The following is a 27,554-nucleotide window of genomic DNA, read 5'->3' on the forward strand; positions in this document are numbered from 1 at the left end:
TAATAAACACAAATCTTCTCAGAAAGATCTATGTTTAGAGCTGGAGTGGCGAAGTGCCCTGTTCAATTTTTATGAAGGTAAATGTCTTTGCTGCAGAAGCTTGCACTGTGTCCTCTGCATTATTTTGTGTCTGTAGGCCCATAAAAAGGCACAGCAATACAGTCACCCAGACTGTGGGTGTTTTATTTTGGCCATGAAATTCCATAACTTTTAAATTGTCATTTTGAGCCTCTGTAGAAACAGTCTGGTGTTGAAACTGAAAACAGTTCTCTGTAGGTATAAGGTGCAGTCAGCCTTTTAGCGCATAAAAACGTTTCAGAGAAACGGAGACAAAGTGGCAAGAGACTGTGGATTTAGATCGCTTTTTACTATGACTTCTTACAAGGTCAGGGGATCAGTCTGGGCCCAGGTGGTGTCTATGTGAGGGGCAGGGGCCTCTGCAGATATTAAATCCCTCATCTGGATTGTAATGAGCTGATTACAATAATCCAAAGCCAGAGCTGTTCATCTCACCCATGTAAACATAACCCATATTTTTGTTTGGCGTTCACCAATACTGAACCAGTGTTTGACCCCCTGCAATGACACCTGACTCCATAAAGGCGTGAGGCCCACTCACACCTGCCTCGGTCCTGCTTTTCACTGCCAGCCTGCCAAGCCCCTTGTCCTGACCACTGGAATGGACAGAGCAGTGGACCTCTTTTGTCTTCTCCACGGGGAACCGTGTCCAGCCATTGTCAGGGCTCATAAAACATTGATGCCTTCTCTCCAAACAGTGTCCCAACAAGCCACCTGCACACATGTAAATTGCGGGGACATCCGATACCCACCATTAAAATTTAGCGGGGGAGGCAAGGGAGGGCCTATCGGATTCTTCATTCAAGGCCGGAATCAATTATTCAGTGTTCTGTTAAATCTACAAACTCCCCCGGCTTCATTTCAGCGCACTAGACTTTGACGTTAGCGCTGTCGTTCCTGCTTGCGCCTCGGCCATTGTGTCTGAAGCGTGACAAAAAGACAACAACAACATGGCTTTTAGGATCACTGTCCTCATTCATCTGCTCTATATTTATGGCAAAGCTGTCTCCAAGAAAGGTATGGCTTTTATCACTTTGGCACTCCAGATGTTTTGAAATTAACTTTTAGCCATGCATGCACATAGAATTTTCAATCTCGGGAAGGTTGAATGAATAATAAAAATAAATGTTGTTGCGTTAGTGCGAGTACATTTGCAAAATTATGTCGTAACATGTCTTCAAAAACGTTGTGCTTGTACTAACCATATGCCAGGAAAAAGGCAGCAAAATGTCATGCCCATTAATGAATTTAGATTTAGTCATGCAGATTAGACACAGGAGTAAATAAATGTAAATAGTAGACCAATTAACATAACCAATGAGTTATGAATTTACAAGTAACATGAAAGGGGAAAATGTAAACAAAGCATGCTTAAGTTGTGTCTGACTTGCGTGAAGCTAAATTTATTCAAAAGTGAAAAACATATCCTATTAATTCTCTAATAAGAAAAATTGCAAGTTGCCAATGCAGAGGATGAGCATAATCATTTTTGAAGACAAAATTTACAATATTCATGTTTGAAGAAAATGTCATACGGACTGTCATGCAACACAAAATATGTATTTCACACTATGCCGTTGTATTCTCCATCATCTCATGCATGCAGTATATTCTGCTGTAAGTGACTGGTGATGAGGCTGCTGTTGTCTTTTCATGACATTTAATTTATATAAGTAACCAGAGCAGATATAGCCCAGAGGATGAGATTTCACGTTGTCACACGTGTCACACACAACTTGGCAAACTCTAACTCCAAGGAGCCAAGAAAACAGGAAAATGTAATTAACCTGTGTGCCACGTGTAACTGCATCTCTGTCAAAATGTGGAAAGATTAATTTGTGTAATGAACTTGCATGTCACGATTTTCCATTCATTTTTTTCTCCTCCATTTCCAATTACATCAATTAAGCTATGCATTCAAAGCAATGGGATTTAAGTTTCAAGAAATGTTTCCATTTTCATATTCAGAAAGAAAGCAAAGGTCATTTATTTTATGTGTTTTAGTGTCACACATTTTTCCCTCTTGAGTCTTGCTGAAATCACATGTTTCTCGGGGGCTATCACTGATGTTGTAAAACAGATCTTACTGCTCCTTACTGATCATTCTATTATGATATGCACAACAGCTCTGTGTAAAAGAACATTGTCAAGGTTGTAAGAGTATGAGGTCAGGACGAGGGTAGGGCCTAGTTTCAACAGCTGTTCAGACCTGCCAGATACTTACTTTAAGATTTTCAGATATTGTAGCGAAACAAAGGTAAGCATATTCAGTATGGAAACTGTTTCATGGTTTGATTCCTTTCACAGGTGACATTAGAAGGTCATTTTTATTTTACCAGGAGTCAAGTGTGGAGGCATTCTCTCTGCACCCAACGGCAATGTTTCCAGCCCCAACTTCCCAGGCCTCTACCCCTACAACACGGAGTGCGCCTGGCTCATCGTGGTGGCGGAGGGCTCCTCGGTTCTGCTCACGTTCCACCACTTCGAGCTGGAGTACCACGCCAACTGCGCCTACGACTACATCAAGATCTACAATGGCGTCTCCGAGGACGAGGGCAATCTGCTGGGGAAGTTCTGCGGGGACATCTCCCCCCCGCAGTTCACCTCCTCCTGGAACGTCATGTCTCTCATCTTCCACTCCGACCGCCACGTGGCACACAGGGGCTTCCTGGTCGGGTACAGAAAAGGTACATCCCCCAGTCGCTGCACCACTATGGAATCATTTCATTCATTTAGCAGACTCTCTTATCCAGAGAAACTTACAGCGCAAAAGAACAGAAGTGTATCATTACATTACTTTATTGTCATTTAGCAGATGCTCTTATCCAGAGCGACTTACATAGGTTACAGTTTTTACATGTTATCCATTTATACAGCTGGATATTTACTGAGGCAATTGTGGGTTAAGTACCTTTCCCAAGGGTACAGCAGCAGTGCCCCAGAGATGAATCAAACCAGCAGCCTTTTGGTTATGAGCCCAGCTCCTCACTACTATTCTGTATCGCTGCCATTCCAGTATCATTCAAGTTGAAAGAGCAACAGTGTCAGACCAGGCTAACAACACTCCCACACCAGTGAGTGTGAGCATAACACCATTCAAGCCCTACCACATGCTAACTTGTGCGACCTGACTGGACAGCTTAGAAACTAAGGGAAGCCAACTGTACCATCACAGTCACCGGGCCACAGAATCTGAAACACATTGCAATACTACTACACGTAAAATAAACAGCAAGTAATACAAGTAAGACAAGGAGCAGGTGTTAGGGGGGGTGAGGATTTAAGTGGCAATGGGATGTAGTCTGAAGACTGATGATACCTGTTTATCTCAGACCATGAAGCATGTATAAACTTCTCTCACCTCATTTACCACTTCTACCAGCTCTGCACTGCGTCTTTTTAGTACTGGAGGCAGGGAAAATATTGGATACTCAATCAAGCTGATAAATGGCACCAAGCTGGAAGAACCGCTGAAAATAGTGTAGGAAGATTATGCTCTGTGTTTGCCTGTACTATCCTGTTGCACTATAATTTCTACGGTACCTCCATCCTCCTCAGTCACCGTGTTGCCCCCTCTCCTCAGATATGTGTGGGGGAGTCCTCACCGGCCTGTCAGGCATCATATCCAGTCCGGGGTACCCAGTGGAATACAGCAATAACGCTGACTGCTCGTGGACCGTGCACGTGTCAAACCGCACAGTAGTCAGCCTGGTCTTCTTGGACTTCCAGCTAGAGAACAACGAGGGGTGCAACTTCGACTATGTGGCCCTCTTTGACGGGCCCACTGTCACCCACAGGCACCTGGGGAACTACTGTGGAAGCAACAGACCCCCCAACACCATCACAACCTCCAACCAGCTGCTTGTGGTCTTCAAATCTGACTTTAACATCGGAGGGAGGGGATTCAAGGCCTATTACTACTCAGGTAAAGTAGACAAGGACCGTCTAACCTATAAACACATAAATGGTTGATAAGCCTGCATATTTGTCTAATAATTTCTTTTTCATTCTTGAACAGACAAAATGCCAACTAGTGAAAGATATATTACTGTAAGTGTGTAGATAGATGAAGTAAATCCTGTTTGTTAACCATCCACTGACTTCAAAATATTATCTCTTCTTACCTCAAATATATTTCTTATTAGTAAGAGAATCTCATTAAGGAATACCAATATACCAATATATTGCTCTATTCTCAGATAATTATTTGTGTTTTCTGTTTGTAGGGGAATGCCAGCAGGTCTTCACAGCCATAAGGGGGAATTTCACCAGCCCACACTATCCCAACGTCTACCCCAACAACATAAACTGCCACTGGACCATCACCTTGGCAGCAGGCTACAGGGTCAAGCTCTTCTTCACCAGCATGGAGCTGGAGGACCGCAACAGCCTAACAGATGAGTGTGACTATGACTCCGTTGCAGTGCATGATGGGAGCAGCGAGTCTGACTCGCTACTGGGGCGATGGTGCGGGTCAGAGGAGCCCCCTTCCCTGCTTTCCAAAGCTAACAAGCTTCTGGTCATCCTCAACACCGACCGCAACTTTGCCTACAAGGGCTTCTCTGTGTCTTACACCGGCGGTGAGTGTTCACACACTACATGCTGCTCTGTGCAGGGGTGGTCCACTAGGTTATTGTGGTTTGCCATTACAGACATCTTGATCGTCTCCAAATCCTCAGCAAAATCCTTCATATGAGTAGGGATACCAATAAATAAAAATAAAACCTCTCTAACTCCAGAATAGAAAAAATCCAAAATAAAAACACAACAGAAAGCAATACAGTATATGCAATCTGACTATGTACATAATGTAGTTTTAACTTCCACCTTTTTCCATTACTGTAGTTATAAAGACAATGCCCTCTCCATGTGTCTCTTTGTGTCCAAGTGGTCCCTGTTAATGTCAGCTGCACCAGGACTGAATTTCAGATCCAGATTTCCCAGCAGTCTTTACCTCAGCTGGAGCGTGAGAGCGTGTATTTGGGGAACCCCTCCTGCTCCGCCCAGATGACCCCCACAGGATACAAGATCCTGGCCCGTTTTGTCAACTGTGGTACCGCGGGGCAGGTACATGGCCCCAGCACTCTCTCGACTTCTTTTCTTTTCTCTTCTCGATGTTCCGTGAATTGGGCCATAGGTGAACTGAGCTCCACAAGGAGCCTCAATGACACGTTCCAGGGTGTTTCCAAATGCTTTGGAACGAGACAGACAAGAATCAGCTGATCTGCATGAGGGCAGTTTGACTTTCGCTTCATTTTCTGAGGAGGGAAAATTCTAGTTGTGCAGATACAGCACCAGTCAAAAGTTTGGAGACGCCTGACTGAGATAATGGGAAACAAACACTCAAAGACATTTTGATCTAAAAACTTATGTTTAAATGCTTGATATCTGTTTCTTAGACAAATATAAATAATGAAGTTGATGATTGTTTATGAATTTCTTTTTAAAAAATTAATTAAAAAAAAACATTTTTGGGTACTCTGAAGAATCTAATATATAAGATAGTTTTGTTTTGTTTAATTCTATTTTGGTCACTGTATAATTGATGTCTTGACTATTATTCTAAAAACTACTACTACTACTAAAAAATAGTAAAAATAAAGAAAAACCCTTCTCTGAGCAGGTGTGCCCTTAACTTAGTAGTGAGAAAATGGCTGCCAGGGAGAAACCCCCAGACAGGCAATTCACTGTGTCGGGGTTCCATCTGACCAGCTGCGGCAGGCAGCAGCCGCAGAGATGCCTGACAGATGGCGCTCTCGCTCCCTGCAGAAGCGGCGGAACATCACGGTGCTGGTGAACACCCTCTACATCGACTTCTCGAACGGGAAGCAGCAGAACGTTGAGGAGTACGAGGTGCAGTGCGACGCCCAGCGGAAGGTGGCCTCCGTCAGCATCGTCACCGTGGAGGAGCGGAACAGGCTGAACGAGCTGGCCCGCCGCGCGGAGGAGGCCAGCAGCGGGAGCGGCGAGGAGGAAGGCTCCGAGCCCCACGACACCAGCGACATCGTCTTCATCAGCATCTGCGTCCTGGCCGTCATCCTCATGGTCATCGCCATCGTGTGGCTGGTGCTCCTCTGAGCCCCACCTAGACATCCCATCCATGCAAAAGAGACATGCACTCCTTTACCAGTTTATTAAGATCCTTGTCATTTTTGTAATTAGACTCAAACAGGTGGTGGTGGTGGTAAGCAAAACCAGATGTCACTTCTAACAGAAGTGTGAGAAATTAAAAGGTGACTTCACTGAAAATCTCAAAATGTTGTTCTTTAAATGTACTATAGCACTTTTCTTATCGATATTGAGAACCTCCTTTAGTCAGTTTCAGCAAGTGAATATGAACTTATTTGAAGCCTTTTTGTGGTTTCACAACCAGCATCATGCTTTCCAACCCTCATATAAACCAAAGAACACATCTTTCCACCATTCCTTCTCTTACTCCAAATTATATTTGCAAAACCTATTGTTACTCCTGTTGTTGAAAAAACATTCTTGATACTTCTGTGTATGCTTAACTGGTTTGTGTCTTATGTGTGGAATTTAAATGTACGTCGACTTTGTCAAACTGTTAGCTGTGTCAGGCAGAGACAACACAACCATCCCCACATTACATTCAGGTCTCTAGATGTAGACAGGAAAGTAAGAGGACATATCCTCATTCTATCAAAATATAAAAACATAAGTTAAACTAAAGATCAATACAGCCATCGATAGATGGACTGGAGGCACCTATGGAAATCAGTAAAAATGGACTCGCTGCAGGGACTTAAATCAGGTATCTGTTCATCGTTTTTGCATTTCAGGAGGAATGCTGTGTGCCGACACCCCAGCGTGACATTCTTGTGCAGGGCAACGGAATTTTTCCTGCTGTGAAACCTGTTGGTTGCTTTGCAGTGTGCACTCCCACAAAATTTTAAGGTAATCAGCAATCAATTTTTTTCAGTGAAGTTACCCTTTAAATGGTACTTGTTTTTACTTCAGATGTATTGATTATTACAATATTAACTATTCACACTTTCAGAGTAAGTGTAATTTGAAGGAACGGTATTTTAAATCCACTTTTATATTTAAAGTGTTTCTTACATATTTCTTAAAGTATCACCTAATATCCAAACATGAACTTATAATAATGATGGTATAAGATTAAGCTTACATTCAATGGGGGTTCTAAATTATGGTTCTAAATTAATAAATTATGGTTCTAAGTTATGTCTGACATAGTGCTTGCACCAAAATGACACAGTGCAGGCTTACTAATTAAAAACAGAATTTTTTAAATTAAGTAATACTGGTGCTTTAACAGAAGTTGCAATAATGTTCTATCAAGGATTTGAATCTTCAGTCATGCATATAAAACAAGCTTGTTTAAACCTTGTTTAAACTTGTTTAAATGTCACAAAAATTCAACATACTAAGGGAATGGAGAAGTAAAGAAATCCAGATTTGTCAGATGTCATTACACTGAATATTTATTAAACAACTGTAAAAAAACACCACAGTTACACAGAGTTTACAAGAGATAAAAATAAGTTATCAGATATTATAAAGGCTTCTTCAAGTGTCTTCAGGTATCACTCAGAATTGTAAAATGCCTTCATCGCTCATGAGTCATCCAAGGCCTGGCTTCAGCAGAATCCCCAGGCATCCAGGTGCCCCTTTTTTTCCCCACGAGGCTTTGCCACAATGGCTATTTTTTGTGGTTGGCAACCAGTTGGTCCACAGACAGCTTGCCGTCCTTGACTTGTGCTCGGATTTCCGGCTTGTGCTTCAAGGCAAAGACCAGCGCCCTCACAGTCCTCCGGTAAGCACCACTGATGAGGCGAGAGCTTTGGTGGAACGTCTCTCGCTCAATGTTCTCAACAAGAGTGTGATCCTCCTGAAAGATCGAAAAGACAAGGATCAGTCAGAGCAGCTGAGATGGACCATCAATTCCAGCGTTTCAGCAGAGGATGGGAGTTCACTGAGTGGCAGAATCAACTGATAGTGGAAGGGCCTCTCTAAAACTCCCAGGAGTGTGGCTCTTCGGTATCAGGAATGGCCACAAATCCACCAGACTGCGGTAAGTTAAACTAAACCAGCCCTTGGGACAATGCCGCCAAGCCCTCTTCAGCACGACATAACCTACGTCCTGTCCTTCAAAACTGTCTGATATAAGATGAACAGCTGGAGATGATGCCACCCTGAACAACCTGACCACAGAATGTGTGCAAGCTTTGCAATGCTTTCAAAATACATGCGTTGCTGAAATCAACAAATGAGAAGGAATGATATTGGTACATTTTTTGTCTTTAGCTAGTGCTTGAGACAGCATTATGATTAATATTATGATTTTTTTTATTAATATTGTTTTATTTTACCTCTAGTCCCATGGCTTCTGCCAGCAGCTTTCTGGCCTTCTTCCTCAGCCCCTCTGTCTGAGCGTCACAGCGCACTTCTATGGAGGGCTTGTTTGCATTCTCCTCAATGAAGGTCTTCCACAGGCTGTATACTTCCTTTGCCAGCGCACTCACCTCAGGGTCTGGGTGTTTGCGTGTCTTGTTCACTGTGTGACCTACAGGTAAAACACATGCTCTTAGGTAGGGGTTTCATCGGTGCATGTCTTTCAGCATACAACAGCCCTATATGCATATGTGGAATGATCGTTAAAAGAAATCATCCAAGAGGTTGTTGTCAGACGAGCTTAAAGTAACATTAACATTGAGATATTAGTCACCCTCGTAGTCGAGCAGCGGAGAGAAGGCAGTAGAATATGAAACAAATATATCCATCGTACCAATTTTAGTGGACCTGAGTACTTCCATAGACGGCACTTTCTTGTTGAGTTCTGTCAGAGCCAACAGCATATTCTCCCTCGTCTGTCCCGGCAGCTCCAGCATGCACTTAAAGCGCTCAATGTCCTCTATCACAACCACTCTCTGCAACAGAAAGAATGTTAATGTGCACGTCGTGTTCTCTATATAGGGTTTATATGGTGTTTTAATTACTGCAATCCTCACCATTTACATACTGTGTTTTGGGGTAGGATTAGGGATGTGTAAAAGGGTTCTGGTTTGGGATTTGGGAACACAGACCAATCCTAAACTGAGTGGGGTAGCAGGAATTGTGCAGCAGGAATTGATGAGGTATTTTTACTCTGAAAACGTTCTGCATTAGGATCACATCGCAATCTCACAGAGGTACTTACTCGTAGAGACTCGATCGTGGCTTGCCTGTACACTTTCTCTGGGGCCTTTGTTCCCTTTTTGATCTCCGTTTTTGGCTGTCTGATTACAAATCTGTCCATTGTTAGATGGCTACGTACGTTAGCTAGCAAGTCAGACTCCAATCAGAACACACTGTCTTATTCAACATACAGTTGAACAAGTCCGTATTAACGTTACAAGCCCAGTTAATTATGGACACCACAGATCATAATTAACGTTAGCGAGTACCGAGGTTTTGATGTGTTATTATAGAAGACCTGAAAAAAATCAGTCAGAGTGATCATAAAATAAATCATGCGGAATACCAAACAGTATTTAAAACACCTCACAACAACAGCGATGCCAAAAGGAAGCCATTTTGGATCAAACAACAACTGTTTCCTGTGTGTTGTTAAACCAGTTCTCGGGGTGTCTCGTCAGCTTCGTATTCCCGCGTTATTTAGTTAGGTGAGGCGTAAGAACGAGGAAGAAGGACCTGCTGTTTGTTGGACCGAGGAGGGGATCGCAAACAATTCTGCGAGCAAACATGGAGGTGTGGAAGTTCTGCTGGAGCGCGGCGAGTTTGTGCTACCTGCTGATCTGCACCGCAGCGTCTGCAGACGTGTTCGACGGCGTTTTGGGGAACACAGCCTCTTGCCACAAGACGTGCCAGATGACCTACAGTCTGCACACTTACCCCCGGGTCAGTATGGCTTGCCAGCTACGAAGCGCAAATCGTGCAGCTAGCTAGTAAACACAAGCCTGACTAGCCTTAGCAAACACAAGGCTATCCAGATAACATTATCTAGAAATGATTTTCCGCAACCGTTTCTTTTGCTGCCTGTGGTCAACGCTGCGTTGAGTGTGTAAATGGCAAACTGCTAGCTAGTTAGCTACCTAGTTGTTTGTTGGCCTCCCCCTGTACCACGTAGATGACGTTAGATTTATTGACATCCAGTAGCTACCTAGCAATGGGGATCGCCTACCATCTAGTTAGCTAATCAGCGAGTGTGTGCGCTTTAGTTCCGCTGTTTACATGAAAGCTTTCTTTTCCTGTCGGATCACGGCGGATTTAAAGTCGCGCAGTTGCTTGGCTGCTATTCGTGTTTGGTGACTTGGGGAAAACTGCCCTGTTTGTTTTGCAGGAGGAGGAATTGTACGCGTGCCAGAGAGGCTGTCGTCTCTTCTCCATTTGTCAGTTTGTGAGCGAGAGCGAAGATCTCAATCAAACCAAGTCCGAGTGCGACTCAGGTAGTTGGCTGGTACACAGCAACACTCGAGTCATTTGGCTGGGTAGCTAGCTGTCTACTCAGAAGTTTGACCCGTTTCGTTGCATATTTAGCATAATTCTTGTTTTCGACACGTTATTGCCATTTAGCTCGTGCAATATGATTTCAAGATTTTGCATTAAAGGAATACATGCTGGGCCCAGAAAACCATTGCACGATGATACTGCACTTAGTAAAATATATGTATACAATTTGTTAACGTTACCACATGGCTTGTGTTTACATATGTTGTGGGCCACAGTTGGTGAACTCGGAAACAGTTAATGGAAGCGCTTAACCACCCTTGTAGCTTCGTTCTGTGGAGTTGCTGTACTGTTCTCTGTCTAAAATTCATTTTACGGTTGCATACTCAGTAATGCTTTTATTGGTCTTCTAGCCTGCCGTGAAGCCTACAGCGAGTCAGATGAACAGTATGCCTGTAATCTCGGCTGTCAGAGCCAGATGCCATTTGCTGAACAGAGGCAGGAACAGGTAGAGTCATACATTTGTTGCATGCAACATGCATTAATGTAATCATGAGTTATTTGCTTCACCAATACAGCAATGTCCTTTCTGTGTTATTTAGGGAATCCTTTATTCGAGTTAACCTGAGTTGTAAAGGAGATATGTTTGTGATTATGCAAAACATGATCAAACTTTGCACAAATTGAAAACCCCATGCAATTGGATGCCTTTTAGTAGGAAAACATTATAACACGAAGGATGAACCATTATTAATTCATGCATCCTTTGTATTGATAGGTTGTTTGTTCCAAGGGTTCAGCCTAGGACCTGGCCCCTAGGTTGTGAGAATGGATAGTAATCTGTGGATTTAGGATGGGGCCTGTCATTGCCTCTGTGCATGGTTTTCATTTTTTAAAATGGCTCCCTCTCCCTCAGCTGCTGGCCATGATGCCCAGGATTCACCTGCTGTACCCTCTGACCCTTGTAAGGGGGTTCTGGAATGATGTCATGAGCTCTGCCCACAATTTCATCACATCCTCCTGGACATTCTACCTTCAGGCTGATGATGGCAAAGTGGTCATTTTCCAGGTAATGTCCAACGTGCACCTCCCTGGCCATACACCTTCCCCTTCTGTGCTTCACACTTAATGTCTGTGTCTTTCGGTTGTTACAAAAGTGTTTGTGTGTACTTAGATATGGACAACTTCCAGTTTGCTTTACTTTGATGTTAGCAAATAGCACAATGGATTTTATGTGCCGTATTTCCCTAAATGGATGAGTTGGAGAAGTCATTGCTGTGGGTTCCTGTAAAAAAATGAATGCATTGCGAAGGTGGACATGTTTCAACCCACAGACAGAGCCGCAGATCCAGTTTATCCCACAGTTTGATCTGCAGAAGGAGGAAGTCAAGGAGCAACCACAGAGCTTGTGTAAGTCTTTTTGGAAAGTGGAAAGTAAAATATTCGTCTTTATTTGTTCACACTTTGGAGATACTACGTAAGCTGTGAATAGAATGTGGTCATTGATGGATTTAGTTCTTCTGCTCTGATTTACTGATGCCTTCTGAACATTGCGACAGATGGCGGACTGGCCAACCCTGTCTACAAAGACTACCATCGGACCTTTGTCCAGGAGCGTGACAGGGACATGTTTGTGGACCGGGGCGACTCCGAGGATGACTACAACCTGTTCAGTTGTCTCTCAAGGTTGGCATTTGAAGGATCTGCAGGAATCTTCAGGAATCCTCCACTCAGAAGAAGTCATGTAGCATTTAACCTAATGTTACGCTCTTGAGCTTCATCTTGGCCCATGTGCAGTGTTTCCGTTGTAGATGGCGCTGATTTATAGAACTCTGTTTTTCCAGAAGTCAGTCATGTGAATTAGTGTCATATATAGGGTTGCTCCATTTAAACCAAAACCCGTTGGCACGGCAGCTGCTAACCCACGGTGCTCTCTGAATCGTCTTAGCCTTCTCCATTGTGGAAACCTCAGACTGTGTTTGGCCCATAGAAGGATTATAGCAGGTCGTTTAGTTGGTGACAGATTGCGCGGGGCTCCCTGATGTTGCGGTCTTCTTAATAATCTGTCGGTGAGCAAGAGGAGGATTACTCTCTCTGTCACCCCTGATCCCTTCCGGTTAGCTTCCAGTCATACTTAATTACTGCCCTGATGAACGTAAAAATGGCAGCATGCACTGAACCAGACATTTCTCCAGTCCGTTGGAGGCAAATCAGAGGTGCCCCATGACCACATTGGTATTTTCTTCTGATTAAGAAATTAAGAGTAAAGGTTGAAACAAAACCAGCATGCACCTAGGAATTTGGTTTGACACCCTTGGTATTGTGCATAATACTTGTTGGTGTTGCAAATGGTGCATAAAATATTAAGCATTAGGTGTAATTCACAGAATTAAAAGTTGACAGAGAATAAAAGTATAAAGAAAGTAAAAGAATAAAAGTTCAGAGTTACAAAGGATCTCCATCCTTGGAGGCACTGGAGGCACCAGCCATGTCCTTTACTTCCTCTCTACAGGAATCCATGGCTCCCTGGCTGGATCCTGACCACCACTCTGGTCCTGTCCGTTCTGGTCCTCATCTGGATCTGCTGTGCTACCGTGGCGACCGCTGTGGACCAGTACGTCCCTGCAGAGGTGAGTCGGGCCATGCCACGCATTGGGGGTTGAGCGCGTATCAGAATGTTGGCAAGAGGCTGGAAGGCATGAAGGTTCTTGAAGGCATGAAGTTTTTCTTGCTTCCATGGCAACCCAAGATCTTGGTTGTCAAACTTAGGTCCGTTTTTTGGGTGGAGAGTAAATCTGGAGCTTGTTCAGTTCAGCCTCTCAAACCATAGGGCATGTGGCATTTGCTGATATACAAGCTGAGTGTGAAAACACGGATGTTATGGAGTCCACATATGTAGATGTATGACTTTCTATTTTTGTAGAAACTGAGCATATATGGGGACATGGAGTGCACGAAGGAACAGAAGCTGACCCCATACCCAGCATCCTCTCTGGTGATCATCAGCTCTGTGGGGGAAGAGGAAGCTGGCCCACTACCATCAAAGGTCAACCTGGATCAGTCCAACATTTAGGGACTGCTGAAGTTCTCTAAAAGGAGGGAGGAGGAGGAGGAGCCAGTTTTTGCAGTCTTACACTTAGATCTTAGAGTTAAACTTTGAGAAGCAGGGAGATAGAATTATGAAGGCTTGATCTTTTAAATTGAAATTGTAATAACTGCTTTCAGTGCTTTTTTGGATGTCATCCAAATGTTTTTTTTTCCTCCAGACCTCAGATTAGGGTAAGGGATATTAATTCATTGTGTCTGTATATTTGCACTTTTGTGGCGTAACACTACCAAAAGGATACCGCACTTTGTTCTAAAGTGTAGGATATGCTTTGTGTGGTGTCTTACGGGCCCCTGTTTAGCATTTACTGAAATTTTTGAACTTACTAAGCTGTTTGAACTAACTGCTTGTGTGGGTGAACTGGGCTTGAATTCCAGGCTTTGTTTTCCGTTGTAAAACCCCGAACATAGATTAATTCAGTGGGCTTTGACGGACTCTCTTCGTGTAATGTGCTTTCCTGAGCTTGACTTGTGTATTTCAAAGGCACCTATGTCTTTCCCTTTTCTCAGTATAATGTTTTTGCGAAAAGTTAAGTTTTTACTTAATAATACGTTTGCAATTGAAAAGGAGACTAGCGGGATTGGTAAACGTTTTGATCAAATTGGGTTTTGGGGGTCACCAGGAAATGGTACATCTTGGCCCTTGTGGGTATTTGGAGCGTATGCTATGCAGTTACGGTTCTAGATATCCATAGGGATTCGTAACTGTTCTATCGTATTTGTTTTCATTAAAATGGTTGAAAAATAAACTTTTTGAAGTTGAATATGCCCAAGTGCTTGTTTTTTATACTGCATGAAAATGTGTTTTGTCCATTGAAGAATGATCGAAAAGCCAGAAAAGATCACGTCTTTCTCATGTTAGCAAGCATCCCTGAGTCGGCCAGGAGCATGTTGCTTTCACTGGTGGACTGGGGTAAGTAACCAAGTGACAATGTTCTGTCACTGTGCTGTCTGGTTATATTCCTTTCCTGTTTAAGATTTAGTATGTGGGAGTGGGTGAGGCGGGTAAACAGTAATCTTATACAGGGGCGACACCAATTAAGGAATGAAAAAAGAATGGTGAAACCGTCTCCAGTATAATGACTCCTGTTTTCCAGTGCTGAAAATCTAGAGTGTAATGACCCTAATGTTTAAAATGACTGTTACATGTGGGACTGTTCAAATATACAGTAGCGTGAGTCCACAGTGGCAGGTTTCTGGTTGTATGCTCACTTGGATGAATATTTGCAGGGTGTGAATTTGTGAGATTTTCCCACATTTCCTCAGGAACACAATTTTATTTCTGTCAGCTGCAACAGTTTGTCCAAGAAGAGAGAGATTCAACATAATGTAAGATCTGGTGCGCGGGTTGCACATGTTTTTAGAGACACCCATCAATTTTGGAAATAGCCTTTCCAAAAAAAGAAAAACGACACCACAGAACGTCACAGTGGAGAAATCACTCCTTCTGCTTTTACTGTTTGTAAATTATGCTCAGAGTAAGACTCATACGATTTGTTAAAATGGTGAACAGCTGTAAGAATGGTTTTAATAACGGTGGTTTATCATAGGTCTTACAGACACAAACTAGCATCTGTGTTTATCACTTCAGTACTAAATATAACTGTCCTCTAGCAGGTCCAGAGATTACAGGATTAAAGGAGAGTCTTCACACAGGATTTACAGTAATGGAGTGTAAATCCTTTGTCATTCAATAAAAGCAAATATCGCTCCATGTGCAGTTAAGTTTGACAGCATCTTAGCATTCAATGGTCTTGTGCTTGAGTACTACTCTGCAAGGCTGTCTTGATGTTACATGTGAGAAAATCATTCATGCCCCTCATGCTGTTTTTTCCAGGTTTAACATGTCATCTAACCACTGTGTTAAATTCCATGTTTTTTCCTGTTTGATCTACCCAACAACCTTCCAGAAGTCACAAATGGAAATTCCGTTTTTGACGTTCGCCTCAGTGTCTCGAACCCACAGTGCCCTCTGTCATTTTTCACCTCTTTGCAAGTACACGTCACAAACATTTTCAGTGTGCGTGCCCTTGGTGCCTGGTGAGGCACAAGCTTTTGTCAAGGTTTCAACAGCCTCTGGAAGTCTTTTCATTGCTTACATTTACTCCAAGAGACACTCATACAAACATACACTGTTTTGAGGGGGCTACATCCATCTAAATATTCTGCTGTACATAATACCGTGAACAAGAGGTGCTAATCACAGAGGGACAATTGGACCAGTGCAGGACACTTACTTTTTAACCTTGAGCAAAGAATTAGAACTTAATATACTGTTGTTGTAGCCCCTTCCCCATGGGGCAGGACAGGGGGCGCTGCATGTCTACAGTATACACCTAGCTAGAGTGTAACTACCCCTGTAGTTATGTTGAGATGAGCTAATGAATGCTTCAACTGGTCAAGTCTATAAACCTTTCATGAGACAAGACACTGCGAGACAGGATTTGGTGTCATTCCAAACCACCCATAAATTTCTGCTACCAAACGAACAGCTTTTTGCTTGCATACTGCATTGTATGCCTGGTCAGTCAGTTGCTGACGTTTTGCGGTACAATTATATGTTGTACTCTAAATATTAAGATATGCTATTCACATCTGTAGTGTTAAATACTTGAATAATATAAAACACCATGTAGACAAAGAAAAAAACGAGAAACGTATGTATGGATGAGGCTGTTTTTAAAAAATATATATTTTATTTATGCAAATATACCCCAATTGTCATAGCACTTATGTCTGCTACTGCAAAAATAAACTATTGTCCATCAAAAGCCAACAGTTGGCAAATTTCTGGCATTGACAGTTTTTCTGAGGTCACTCCAGTTCCCTGGGCAATGCATGCTGGGTATTGCCTTCAGTAGCTGTTTAGCAGGTCCCAGTCCTCCACAGTAATAGAAGATGAAGATGGCCGCTTTTCAGGGGGCCCAGAATCGCTGCCGACCCCAATCCCAGAGTCCGGTGTTCTTTTTCTTTTGTTCTGTGACGCAGATTTTGTCGTGCAGCCTGTATTCCCTCTTGGTTGGGTTTGGTGATTAGAAGAAGGTTTGAAAAACTGAATCTTCTTCCCTTTGCCGTCACCTCTGGCAAGTGCCACTGGAGCTACCTTCAGTGTGTCCCGGACAAACTTATGTCTACCATCTAGAAAGGCAATAAATAGAGACAAAATCATGTCATCAGTCTCAATTGCTTGGAATGCAAAGATGTATATTTACATAGGAGAGAGTGGGCTTTGCACTAAGACAGAGACAGAAACTAATGAACTCACAGAAGCGAAGTGCATCTGTTCTTGGCTGTAGGTCTGTCTTCAGCTTTGATAATTCCAAAATGTGAGTTTCCCACTGGTTAATGATCTGAAGAAACATTTAAAATAAAAATAGCTGTCATGTTTTGTGACCAGACATCACTAGTATGAACAATATTTTGCAAGCACAGTTTATATTTTTCTCAAACGTGACTAAAGTACCTACTCAGAAACATCTGTAATTTATTTTTCCATTATACTTAAATGAATATCTTAATACATTGGTATTTAAAATGCCTTTAACAGGTTATACTTTTGAAAGCACAATTCTAAGGCTGCACAACATTCTATAGTATAGTCATAGTATAGCAGAATATTTGCATGTTGAGCATGACACAAAATGTATTGTGACATCACCTGTTCTGCCCAGCCTTGTGTTTTACAGTGTGAATGGCAGAAGTCATGTAGCAAGGCCTCAGAATGGACAAAACCAAGCTTGTTGTGAAGGACCTGACGCAATGAAGCGGTAAGCTGAAAATAAGATTAAACCAATTACTCATTCATTAAGCACACGCTCTTATCCATAGTCATTCACAATGCCTAAAACAAAGAAGAGAACATTAAATGCATTAAACATGAAAGGTTACAATGCCTAAACTTTCTGACAACCATTCTATGGTCACTGTGTCAGTGTAAGAGCTGTGAATATGAAGGAGCAGAGAGTTGCTTTTTCACCTCCATGTTTGTTTCTGAGATGTCCAGCCCTCGTAGATTTGGAAAGCACGATAGATATCCGACCACCTCTTCACTGATAGGGTTGTCTGTGTGAAAAGACAGCTGGTTCTATATAAAACTCAAATATCTCTGAGCTGCTGAACTCACTGATTCTCTAAATCATACTAATTCATATGCCACTTTATGATGACGTAAGTTCAGGTAGCAATTGACAATTCTGTAAATACAGAATTTCAGTGTGATGATTTCCACTGAATGTCCAACACTTTTGATCCACTGTGTCACAGGTACTTATTCTAACTGAAGATGCACTCGTTTGAAGGTAACTTACAGGACAAATCTAAAAGCTGAAGGTTGGCAAGCCCCCTCTTCATCACTCGAGCTGGTGCTGTCAGCTTTTGAAGGCCTCTGTTGGAGATATTGTTATCTCCCAAGAACAACTGGATAAGACTGTGGAAGAACAAATCATAGAAGCATGGGCTGACTTAACACTGACTTTACAGAGAAATGCATGAAAATGACTTAGAAGAATGGGGAAACCAGATTGCTAGAATATGGCTTGACTGAAAAGAAACTTGAAATTTAAGTAACTGAGATTATTGCTTTGATTGAAAACCACAGAAGGCAAGAAAATGGTATGGACTGTGCTGTCTAAGGGGCAATGATATGGCAGGATCTCCATCTCTAGACCCCACTCCACCACCATCACACACACACACACACACACACAGTCTGAATGCCTTTCTCTTTAACTCCATCAGATTCAACATTTGTTTCAGTTTTCTTTCAATGCCATACCTGGACAGAGCTTCTGAGCACAGATGTTGAAGAATCTCATGGCTGTCTCCAAGTTTACAGCCGAAAAGGTCTAGACTCTGAAGACCATGGAACACTTTAATTTCCTCCAACTTTTCTGACACAAGGAGAAACCTTAAGAACCAAAAAATGAATGAATGCTTTGCAGATGGGGCCTTAAATGTGAATGAATCTAATGTAGCATGGAGTGGATAATAACGATTCAGACATGCACGATACTTTCGGAGGCCAAATATACCTGTTCCTTAAACACAGTGACTTGAGCACAAGGTCCCCGTACGCTTCACTGAACAGCTGCAAAGCTCTGGGTCCATACTCCGGGTCTGAAAATTTCTGTTTCGCCTCCGCAGCTACGAAGAGTCGCTCTGCCATTTGCTCGGGGAAGCCCATAAGGGAGTCGACATGCTGAACATTTTCCGCTATGAACAGTAAGGAAATGTTAAAGAGGGACTTGACTGAATAGCGAAGACTTCCCTCTTCGTTGTACGTGAAGATGAAGTGTTCTTTTCTCTTAGTGCTGGTACTGGCCCGAACTTCATTTTCGATGCACAGCTGCACAGAAAATCCTCTCCCGAACAGTCGGAAAGGCTTCGATCTACCCGATGGTTTGTCCTCTGTACGCACCGCTTCATTTACGCAACGAAGTTTTCCTTTTTCCCGAATGTATATGGGTCCACAGTCATTTTCCGTCTTCTCAGTGTAATACATTTTCCTCACCAACAGAAGTTTTACAGTACTCTGACCAGCTAGCGAGCTCTAGGTCCGAAAAATATGCTAGCTAGCATTTTGCTAACATGATGACTACAACGCTTCAAATAACTGGGTAACACCTATCGTTAGTTGACATGTATTCATGATAGCCTAGTTATCTTGTGCTTAAAATGCAAGAGATCGTAAGTGCTTATCCGCACACTAGGTAAGTTGGCTAACTTTCTCGGTCCGATCTTACCAACCTTCCTTCCGGAAAGGAATAAGGCCCTCAGAAAAGTCTCACGATGTTATTAAATTAACAAGCCATTTATGTTTGGATTTACCCCCAACTGGAGTATGCACAAAGAAGAAAGCACAAGTCCTCTAACTCTTTGTATTATTTGTTTTGCTATATGCCTTGATAAAATATTGGCAAAAGTAATGCATGTTGTATTTCGGAATTAATTTCCTGGTACACCCGTGACAGAGTCACTTGCTACTTGGCAACAAGACACTTTTGTGTCATGACTGTTCACGGGCATTAGTTCTGCGTTATTAATCTTTACAGGTAATATGAGCTCGCACCTGACAAAGGTAATTAGTCTAAATGCACACTTGTAAGGTAAGCCAGGCAAATATAATAGCAGACATGATATGCAACCTCACGAACACTGAGTGGAATAAATGATGAGCAGCTGTGTAGAAGTGGTGAAGTTGCCAAGGGAGAGAATCTCTTAAGGTTTCCTGTCGGGCTTCTAGCAGAAAATGGGACAGCAACCACAGTAGATGTTAATATGGCACTGCAGGCGATTTTAAACAAACAAACCCGTACAGGCCTTCAACTCAATGGGAACCATTTTAAGACAAGGGAGTTTATGTCTTCTCTGTTTATGAATCTGAACGAACTTAGGTGAATTCATCCCGTATTGACCTTATTTAAGACTTACTAACCTCGTTGTGGCCTTACTGTCACATTCATCGAGGCTGCGCCTGTAATATTATCAATAATACTTTGCAAGTTGTGAGGGGATTGCAAGCTTGCATTTTGCTAAAATGACAACATGTAACTGTAGACTGAATATGATTTAAGATAAGATTTATTAAGTGTATTGAGGCATCAGAATGAGGATGCAACAGGAAAATGAAGATGGGGAGAAAGCAGGAGAGTAGAGAAAAGATGCAAAACTGTCTAAGCTAATATGATAGTGAAAATGTGGGCGAAAAAAATCTGAAAAAAGATCACTGTCACTTTAATAAAATCTTCGGCGACAAGCTTCGCTTCCCAAACAAAACATATGACGTAATTACTACGCGACAGGATGTGTTGACGTTCGTCCACGGAGATAAGGTTCGTATAGTTTTAACAAGATACGAATTTAATTGCTGTTACTTTATGAAATGTCAGTTATGAATTGAATACCTGGCTACGTATTTGAATACTTGAACCAAAACAATGGTGTCTGGATCTGGGTGGCTAAATATTGAATTTGTTGCGTATAGCTAACTAGCTAGCTCCATAAACGTTAATGTAGAGCTACTTTTGCACAGAAATCTTGAGACATCAGTAGTCTATGTAGTTAGCGAGCTGTTTAGCCGACAGCACAGCCTTTTAAAAGACTGTAGCTAGGCACTTAGGTGTGTTGTTTTGGAAAACACCATGCATCACATTCTCAACGGCTTTATCTATCCTGTGTACTTGTGCCACGAAAGCTTGCTGTAAATGGGCGTACCACAGAGTTTTAGACGTATTGTAAATCTAGAGTAATTAATGCCAGTGACCCTGATGGCATGTCATGTTCTATTGACAGGCTAATTCGAATTAATGTAACACGGATTTAAAGATCGAGTGCAGACTGCTAGAGCAGTGAACTTTAGTAGCAAATGTAACGGCTGTTACCAGTGTCGCAGATTATGAACAGCGATTGCGTTTGCTGAGGTCTAGTGGTTTTATGTCGGTATAAACCCCCTGATATGGTCATAGCAGTCGGCTCCACGTGTGGTGGTCGCACCACTTTTTTTTGCATGAGAGAGGAATATTTTAGGGGAGACCTCTTTCCTTGTGTTATGATTAGAATTTGACGATGCAGTACACCATAGGAAAAAAAACTAGCGCCTTTTAATGTATTAAACTGACACAAACTACAAGAGTAGTGAAAGCAAATAAAATTCTGCTGCAAAACGTGTATCAGTCAGCGCTGCCAATAACAGAAGTATAGAATGCCCCTGTTAGCCTTCAGAATATTCACAATATTGTTTTCACGTCGAAAAAATATAGATGGTCTAAAACAGTGCAGTGGAGAATGAGGTAAAGATTATTAATTAAAACTTTCAAGGTTCTATTACATGTCCGTTAAATGTGAAATTTAAAATTAGTTCTGTTAGTAGAACCAGAAGATGGTAGAGTTCCTTTTACATTGATTCACAATGGCATCACAGGATAGGTTTTCACACAGAGAATTAGGAATACACGGAGTAATTTGCTAGCATTTCTAGTGGGACTGAAGACACTTGGATCCTTCAGATAGATAATTATACTCTAATAAGACACTTATACCCTAATCTACAGCAAAAATATGAGTTGCTGTCAGATGAGCTGAATGGTCTGTTCTCATTATGATCTTCATGTTTTTGTCTTCCAGTTCATTTCAGTTTTTGATCTGCGGATAGCTTGCAGCTTGCAAAATTCTCTGCCTGGATTCTGAGTGGATTCTAAGCTGTGCAAATGGCTGCTGTTGATGATTTGCAATTTCAGGGTGAGAGGCTGGTGGATATACCTGAAATATTTATGTGTCCAGGTCATTTTCTCAAAACCGCTTGAACTTGAAGGTGTTCTATTATGCACTGCCCTCATATGTAATTTACACAGATTTCCTTGTATTACGGTTAGAATTTGACGATGCAGAAAACCTGCTGGCTGCCAACAGGGATGCCGTTACTGTGAGTATTGGGGATCCGAGCAGTAACCCCCAGAAACAGAGGAGAGTCACAGGGGCCACACAGCGGGGGGAGGACGATGACCTGCTGGGGAACGATGACTCGGACAAAACAGAGGTTAGACAAATAGCCAGTGATCTACAAGATTTATTATCGTTGTGACCACATTTTAACTACCATGTGGCTAATGGTGCTATTTTTCGTAGCTGCTTGCAGGTCAGAAGAAAAGCGCTCCGTTTTGGACATTTGAATATTACCAAACATTCTTCGATGTAGAAACACACCAGGTACTTTTGCTTTTAGGTATACATGTTCATGTTGGTAACAATATAAATAGGTATATGTTAATAAGACATAAATTGTCTGTCTGTGCATAATATCTTTTAAACTTGTGATGGAAAACCTGTCCTTTTCTCTTCATTTGTGAACAGGTACTGGATAGAATTAAAGGGTCAATTTTACCGTGGCCCGGTAAGAACTTTGTCCGTCTCTACATCCGCAGTAACCCAGACCTTTATGGTGAGTAACTTGATCGTAGCCAGATTAAATCCACCTGTCATTTGCACTGTTTCATTTGTCAAGTTCGGCCAGACACAAAAGGGAATGTGAAAGATATCCTATTGGGACTTGAGCCACTGAGAAGGTCGCAGGTACTCAGTAGCAATAAGCTACGATAACCTCATTTTCATTTGGTGACCTTATACTGGACTGTTCATTCATGTTGGAGAAACCAGACTCTGTCTGTGCAACACATCTAATTGTGTGTGCAGGAACATCTCTTAAATGGTGTTTTGAATTAAATATTGTTTCTTACTGGATTCTCAGTTTTAAACGTATTATTGTGCTGTCTACGAACATATCTTGTTTTGTTTTAGATGAATAAATGTTCAAAAAGATAAAACCCTGTCATGTGAGCTGCCAGTATTTTATTCTGAAATAGCAGAGTTTACCTCATAGAAAGTATTATCCCAATACAGCATAGGAATGCTTATGGCTCTTGATGCAAGCATGCACTGATGTTTGTGCTTTCAGGACCCTTCTGGATTTGTGCCACTCTGGTGTTTGCCATTGCCATAAGTGGAAATATTTCTAGCTTCCTTGTGCACCTTGGCCTACCTCAATACCACTACGTGCCTGAGTTCCGGAAAGGTATGTCTGGCTGATATTTTCGCACCTTGTTTAGGGAATCGCACACACCTGCAGCATGCAATTAGTTGTGAGTTTACTGCATCAACGTTTTTATATGAAGATGTGAAAATATATTTTTAAGTTGGCAAGATATATACAGTAATAAGACGCGTAGGGCAGAGATGGGCAATCCCAGTCCTCCAGAGCCAGAATCATGCAAGTTTTAGAGTAACTTTTCAAACAACAACTGACTTTCACCTGTAGCACCAGGTAAGTTGATTCTCTGTGTAAATAATCATTTCATTGAAAAAGTTTATATTGTGCTGATTGAAACCGAGAAGACACAGTAGCCAGTCAGCACAGGAATTACTGTTTTGCAGGTTAAGGTGCCAGTTAAGCAAATTACTTGTACTGAGATATCAAATAATAAAAATGCTGAACTATGTATTTGTGGTCTGTTGTGTTCTATATGTGCCATTATTCCTGCAATTTCATTAGATGCACTGTTGTACACTGTAGAGTTCTTTGGGTGCGGGTGTTCACTAAATAACTACATGTAAATGTTTTTTTATGGTTGTTGCCATGTCTGTGTTATTGAATGTTTATTGCCGTTGCCTTTCTCAGTGACTATCGCTGCCACAGCCATCTACAGCTATGCCTGGCTTGTTCCTCTCGCGCTCTGGGGTTTCCTGACATGGCGAAACAGCAAAGTCATGAGCATCGTGTCTTACTCCTTTCTGGAGATCGTCTGTGTCTATGGCTACTCCCTCTTCATATACATCCCCGCTGCGGTGAGAGAGCCGTCACACTCCCTTCTGTGATCTTTGCTTTTCAGGTTAATGTCAGAGTCAGTTTGAGTGGCACCTGAGCGTCTTTGGTTCTCTCTGTGTGATGCATCAAAAACGGGTGGGGGGACACACCAAATAAATGTATTTTTGTCGTACCATGTCTTCTTTTATTACTGTGCTTTACAGTGTGTGCAGAAGTGCATTATGTTTACATTACATTATGTGTGAAAAGTATACGTTCTGTTTAGATATTTTTCAGAGAAGTTTCTCATTTATACAGCTGGGATTTAAATAGGGCAGTTTAGGTAAAGTGTTGCTCAAGGATATAACAGCAGTGTCTCACTTGAGTTGCAGCTCTCTCACAGGAACAGGGCCTCACAGTGTAGCCTCTACTCTACTGTCTGCCACAGACAGATATTCACACCAGATTTTTTATTTTATTCACGCCCTTGATAAACGAATGTCTTGTTTCTCATCAGTGTGATTAATGATACTGCCACTATATTGATACATTCATTTGAAAGTCTTATCCTGTTTTATTCTGTTTGGTTCTCCTTGTACTTTGCACTGTCATACACTTTGTAATTGCTACTGTAAAATGCAAAGTGATGCCGTTGTCTTGTGCCGCCAGGTCCTGTGGATCATTCCCAGTGAGCCAGTGAGGTGGCTCTCCATCGTGGTCGCCATGTGTCTCTCTGGGTCTGTTCTGGTGATGACGTTTTGGCCAGCTGTCCGAGACGATCATCACAGGATTGCCCTGGCAACCATCTCAGCTATTGCGGCCCTCCACGTCCTGCTTGCTGTTGGCTGCAAGGTAAAGAGCTCATGCAGAGAATCCACTCTCATTTTTGGTGTTAACAAAAACTGAGTTTTTTTTTTTTTTTTTAAAGTGTCAGCATTGGAACTTCATGCATTTGATTCTTGTATTAGTATTTCTTATAAATGATGTGCACTGTATCTGAAAGCATACAACCCCAGGGAAAGCGTTACATCAGATATACCGAAAATGTGTCCACAGTAACTGTGTTCTGAGGGGTATGTATCCTGCCTGTCCCATATCATTAACTCTGACCAGCTTCCACCTTTTAGACTGAAGTATGCTTAACTGTGCAGAGGAGGAACACATGGAGCATGTTTGTCCTGGGCACATACAGCAGAATTATTATTCATTGCTGTGTCATTGGGAATTCTCAGCCTTTTTTACTACTTATACTTGATTAGTCATTAAACCTATGCATTAATTGTATATCTGTGATGTCTGCCTGCTGAAGTAAATGAATCAGTGATGTACTCAGTAATCAAATGTATGGGTAGTTAGTCTTGTGTAGCTACAGCAATTAACAAGCACATCTTGCTTGGTTTTTATCTTCAAATACAATTCAGCTGTTTCCAGAGAACTAAATATTGTTACCAAGCTCCTGTTAAGAAGAAAATAAATGATACATTTTGTCACTTTGAGAAATATATTGAGAAATTTTCAGAAAGCAACCCACAGTGTTGTAGAACACTAATGCTGTTTAATATTTAGGGCTTTCTTGGTTCATGTCCAGTGGAGTTAAATGCTTCACCACCCCAAACGCTCTACAGGAATGTGTGCAAACTGTTTTTTCCCTGTTAAGCATCAAAATCAATGATAAATTATTAGGTGTGAAGATTAAGAACTGCAGCTTTGAGTCACGCATACAGATCGGTACACAAAACCAATCTGTTAAGATGAACCGCTTGGCCTAAAACGGGCTTTAGCCTGATCCCTGATGCTTAACCGCAGGTGTATTTCTGCAGCCCTGGCCTGTGTGAAAGGATTATACTCGCAGGTGTCGAGTTAGTTTTCCCGAGAGGGTTCTTGCTCTCGGAAACAATGACAGTTTCTGTCGGCCGAGGTGCAGGGCTGGCAGTCCGTGCACTTTCAGGTGTGAATCCATGCAGATCAGGTGTCATAGTGCCCATTATTGTCCGTGGGACTTCAGGAAAAAACAACAGCTCTGGACCTTGTGCACATCTGAGCTGCTTCTGTGCATTTACACAGGAGTATTTCTTTGACTCGCGAGAAGCCGAGCATCCCCCTGGTCCAGTGGATTCCGTGGCAGCAGACAAGATGTCGCCAACCATGAAGACAAACTAAATGCAAACAGCTCTCCGAGGTACAGTCAAGGTTAACATTTTACCTGTGATCCCTACAGTTGCTTGTCCCCCAAGAGTGTTGAGTAAGTTAAATTTTAATGTCTGTAATTGTAATATCTTTTAGTCATCTAATACCTTCATTTGGACTCTCTGACTAGGCCCATCAAAGGTCATCAACTGGAAACCGCATTTCTTTTCATGAAGGTGTTGAGCGAAGGATTCAGTGTCGTAATGCGTGTGTACTCGAATCAAACATTTGGGCTCCCTGTGTGATCGGGTGCAATCTAACACTTGACACTGACTTCCTGAACATGATTTCTTCTTCCCAAAGCAAGTGTTATTCTTTTTTAATTGCAGGTTCTCCTGTTGCCTTATTACAAAGAATCGAGTTGCAGTAGAGGTGAAGTCACTGGACGTCTGGATTTCACCGCTGCACGGTCTATATAGTGTGCTCTTTGATCTGAGCACGTACAAGGCTCTGCTTTGTCACTACGCCAAAGGAGCACTTGTAACTTGTATGTTATTTCTATTAGCATTGATTTTAAATTGCCTTAAAGACATATAGAGGGGTATATTGTTACATAGTAGGCTCTCTTACACTTGGTGTGTCTGTAACAGTAAATAGTTGGGTGTTTAAATATTTATTTGCTCAATGAAATCGATATGGCTATAAAAATGTTTACTAAAAAAAAATCTGAAGACAGATTTTTTTTCCATTTGATTCCTTTTTTATGTAACATTTGACTGTAATCTTTTCAGGTTTAATGACTTTGGTCACTTCCGTTTATCTGAATCCATATGCTTGTAGTCATTTCCTGTTACTTCTCGAGCATTAATCTGGGATTGAGAATGTGTAGCTGTGTGATGCTGTAGTGTGTCTGAGTGTGTGAAAGGGGCATTGGAAGGCAGGTGCTACATTTTGACTTTTACTGTCTATTTTTTTAACCAAAAATCATGATGGTTGCCATGCCAGAGGAAGGATGGCTGGGCGGGTACCTACCCTAATGCCAAATGTTCAGACGATTATCCACTATGAATACACTGTCAAGAAACATTTTCCCACTGGCTTGAATAAAGAACATTTCTTCACGCTTTGAGTCAGTTGAATTCATAAAACTGAAAGCTGTTGTGAAGAACTCAGCTGTGTGTAGGAATTAGCTACTTGAAAAATTACCAGAAAAAGAAATATGAAATACTCTGTAAGGAAGAGAGCACATTTTGGTCAAAGTTTTATTTGAAAGTAATGAAACTTACATTACATTATTGTCATTTAGCAGAAACTCTTATCCACAGCAACTTACATAGGTTACACTTTTTGCATGCAATCCATTTATACAGCTGGAAATTTACTGAGACAATTGTGGGTTGCCCGAGTACCTTGCCCAAGAGTACAGCAGCAGTACCCCAACCAGCAACCTTTCAGTTACAAGCCCTGCTCTTTACCACTATACTACACTGCCACCATTTTTTAAAATGCAGCTGTGTGT

The 27,554-nt window shown here is 41.9% G+C and overlaps 5 protein-coding genes across 6 annotated transcripts; 3 read left to right on the top strand and 2 right to left on the bottom strand.

The window, feature by feature from the left end:
* Window positions 1-409: 409 nt before the first annotated feature.
* On the top strand, window positions 410-6,168 carry cdcp2 (CUB domain containing protein 2). The gene is made up of 6 exons (XM_036554696.1): window positions 410-1,095; window positions 2,418-2,765; window positions 3,662-4,003; window positions 4,305-4,658; window positions 4,967-5,145; window positions 5,848-6,168. The coding sequence occupies exons 1-6, from the start codon at window positions 1,029-1,031 to the stop codon at window positions 6,154-6,156; spliced, it is 1,599 nt and encodes a 532-aa protein (XP_036410589.1). The 5' UTR covers window positions 410-1,028; the 3' UTR covers window positions 6,157-6,168.
* A 1,505-nt stretch (window positions 6,169-7,673) lies between these two features.
* tceanc2 (transcription elongation factor A (SII) N-terminal and central domain containing 2) lies at window positions 7,674-9,655 on the bottom strand. The gene is made up of 4 exons (XM_036554698.1): window positions 9,260-9,655; window positions 8,849-8,990; window positions 8,433-8,626; window positions 7,674-7,951 (listed from the first exon to the last, which is right to left on the bottom strand). Exons 1-4 carry the CDS (start codon window positions 9,356-9,358, stop codon window positions 7,763-7,765), a joined length of 624 nt encoding a protein of 207 aa, XP_036410591.1. The 5' UTR covers window positions 9,359-9,655; the 3' UTR covers window positions 7,674-7,762.
* Window positions 9,656-9,713: 58 nt separating this feature from the next.
* tmem59 (transmembrane protein 59) lies at window positions 9,714-14,378 on the top strand. The gene is made up of 8 exons (XM_036554697.1): window positions 9,714-9,960; window positions 10,403-10,508; window positions 10,923-11,017; window positions 11,426-11,578; window positions 11,844-11,919; window positions 12,069-12,195; window positions 13,022-13,139; window positions 13,433-14,378. The coding sequence occupies exons 1-8, from the start codon at window positions 9,805-9,807 to the stop codon at window positions 13,580-13,582; spliced, it is 981 nt and encodes a 326-aa protein (XP_036410590.1). The 5' UTR covers window positions 9,714-9,804; the 3' UTR covers window positions 13,583-14,378.
* A 1,955-nt stretch (window positions 14,379-16,333) lies between these two features.
* Window positions 16,334-19,323, bottom strand: lrrc42 (leucine rich repeat containing 42). The gene is made up of 7 exons (XM_036554813.1): window positions 18,645-19,323; window positions 18,389-18,520; window positions 17,922-18,040; window positions 17,591-17,676; window positions 17,273-17,386; window positions 16,880-16,964; window positions 16,334-16,752 (listed from the first exon to the last, which is right to left on the bottom strand). The coding sequence occupies exons 1-7, from the start codon at window positions 19,112-19,114 to the stop codon at window positions 16,469-16,471; spliced, it is 1,290 nt and encodes a 429-aa protein (XP_036410706.1). The 5' UTR covers window positions 19,115-19,323; the 3' UTR covers window positions 16,334-16,468.
* A 1,083-nt stretch (window positions 19,324-20,406) lies between these two features.
* On the top strand, window positions 20,407-27,128 carry yipf1 (Yip1 domain family, member 1). Of its 2 annotated transcripts, XM_036554443.1 has the most exons (10): window positions 20,407-20,444; window positions 21,736-21,849; window positions 21,984-22,147; window positions 22,237-22,317; window positions 22,462-22,549; window positions 23,063-23,179; window positions 23,783-23,949; window positions 24,578-24,760; window positions 25,973-26,087; window positions 26,425-27,128. In XM_036554443.1, exons 2-9 carry the CDS (start codon window positions 21,819-21,821, stop codon window positions 26,066-26,068), a joined length of 927 nt encoding a protein of 308 aa, XP_036410336.1. In that variant the 5' UTR covers window positions 20,407-20,444; window positions 21,736-21,818; the 3' UTR covers window positions 26,069-26,087; window positions 26,425-27,128. The 2 variants fall into 2 exon arrangements, with proteins under 2 accessions (XP_036410336.1, XP_036410335.1); XM_036554442.1 differs by lacking the exon at window positions 26,425-27,128 and having other exon boundaries at window positions 25,973-26,250.
* Window positions 27,129-27,554: the final 426 nt, after the last annotated feature.

The sequence above is a fragment of the Megalops cyprinoides genome, chromosome 20, assembly GCF_013368585.1.
Source record: "Megalops cyprinoides isolate fMegCyp1 chromosome 20, fMegCyp1.pri, whole genome shotgun sequence".
NCBI lineage: Eukaryota > Metazoa > Chordata > Actinopteri > Elopiformes > Megalopidae > Megalops > Megalops cyprinoides.

Coding starts and splice junctions, on each gene's coding strand:
- lrrc42 (XM_036554813.1), bottom strand. CDS start 19,114: ATGTATTACACTGAGAAGACGGAAAATGACTGTGGACCCATATACATT. Junction 17,387..17,590: donor TCTCAGAAACAAACATGGAG/GTGAAAAAGCAA, acceptor TCTTATTTTCAG/CTTACCGCTTCATTGCGTCA. Junction 16,753..16,879: donor AACAGATGCACTTCGCTTCT/GTGAGTTCATTA, acceptor TTGCCTTTCTAG/ATGGTAGACATAAGTTTGTC.
- yipf1 (XM_036554443.1), top strand. CDS start 21,819: ATGGCTGCTGTTGATGATTTGCAATTTCAGG. Junction 22,318..22,461: donor TCGATGTAGAAACACACCAG/GTACTTTTGCTT, acceptor ATTTGTGAACAG/GTACTGGATAGAATTAAAGG. Junction 23,950..24,577: donor TCATATACATCCCCGCTGCG/GTGAGAGAGCCG, acceptor TTGTGCCGCCAG/GTCCTGTGGATCATTCCCAG.
- cdcp2 (XM_036554696.1), top strand. CDS start 1,029: ATGGCTTTTAGGATCACTGTCCTCATTCATCTGCTCTATATTTATGGC. Junction 2,766..3,661: donor CCTGGTCGGGTACAGAAAAG/GTACATCCCCCA, acceptor CCCTCTCCTCAG/ATATGTGTGGGGGAGTCCTC. Junction 5,146..5,847: donor ACTGTGGTACCGCGGGGCAG/GTACATGGCCCC, acceptor CGCTCCCTGCAG/AAGCGGCGGAACATCACGGT.
- tmem59 (XM_036554697.1), top strand. CDS start 9,805: ATGGAGGTGTGGAAGTTCTGCTGGAGCGCGGCGAGTTTGTGCTACCTG. Junction 11,018..11,425: donor CTGAACAGAGGCAGGAACAG/GTAGAGTCATAC, acceptor CCTCTCCCTCAG/CTGCTGGCCATGATGCCCAG. Junction 12,196..13,021: donor CTGTTCAGTTGTCTCTCAAG/GTTGGCATTTGA, acceptor TCCTCTCTACAG/GAATCCATGGCTCCCTGGCT.
- tceanc2 (XM_036554698.1), bottom strand. CDS start 9,358: ATGGACAGATTTGTAATCAGACAGCCAAAAACGGAGATCAAAAAGGGA. Junction 8,991..9,259: donor CCACGATCGAGTCTCTACGA/GTAAGTACCTCT, acceptor TTTCTGTTGCAG/AGAGTGGTTGTGATAGAGGA. Junction 8,627..8,848: donor ACTCAGGTCCACTAAAATTG/GTACGATGGATA, acceptor TTTTACCTGTAG/GTCACACAGTGAACAAGACA.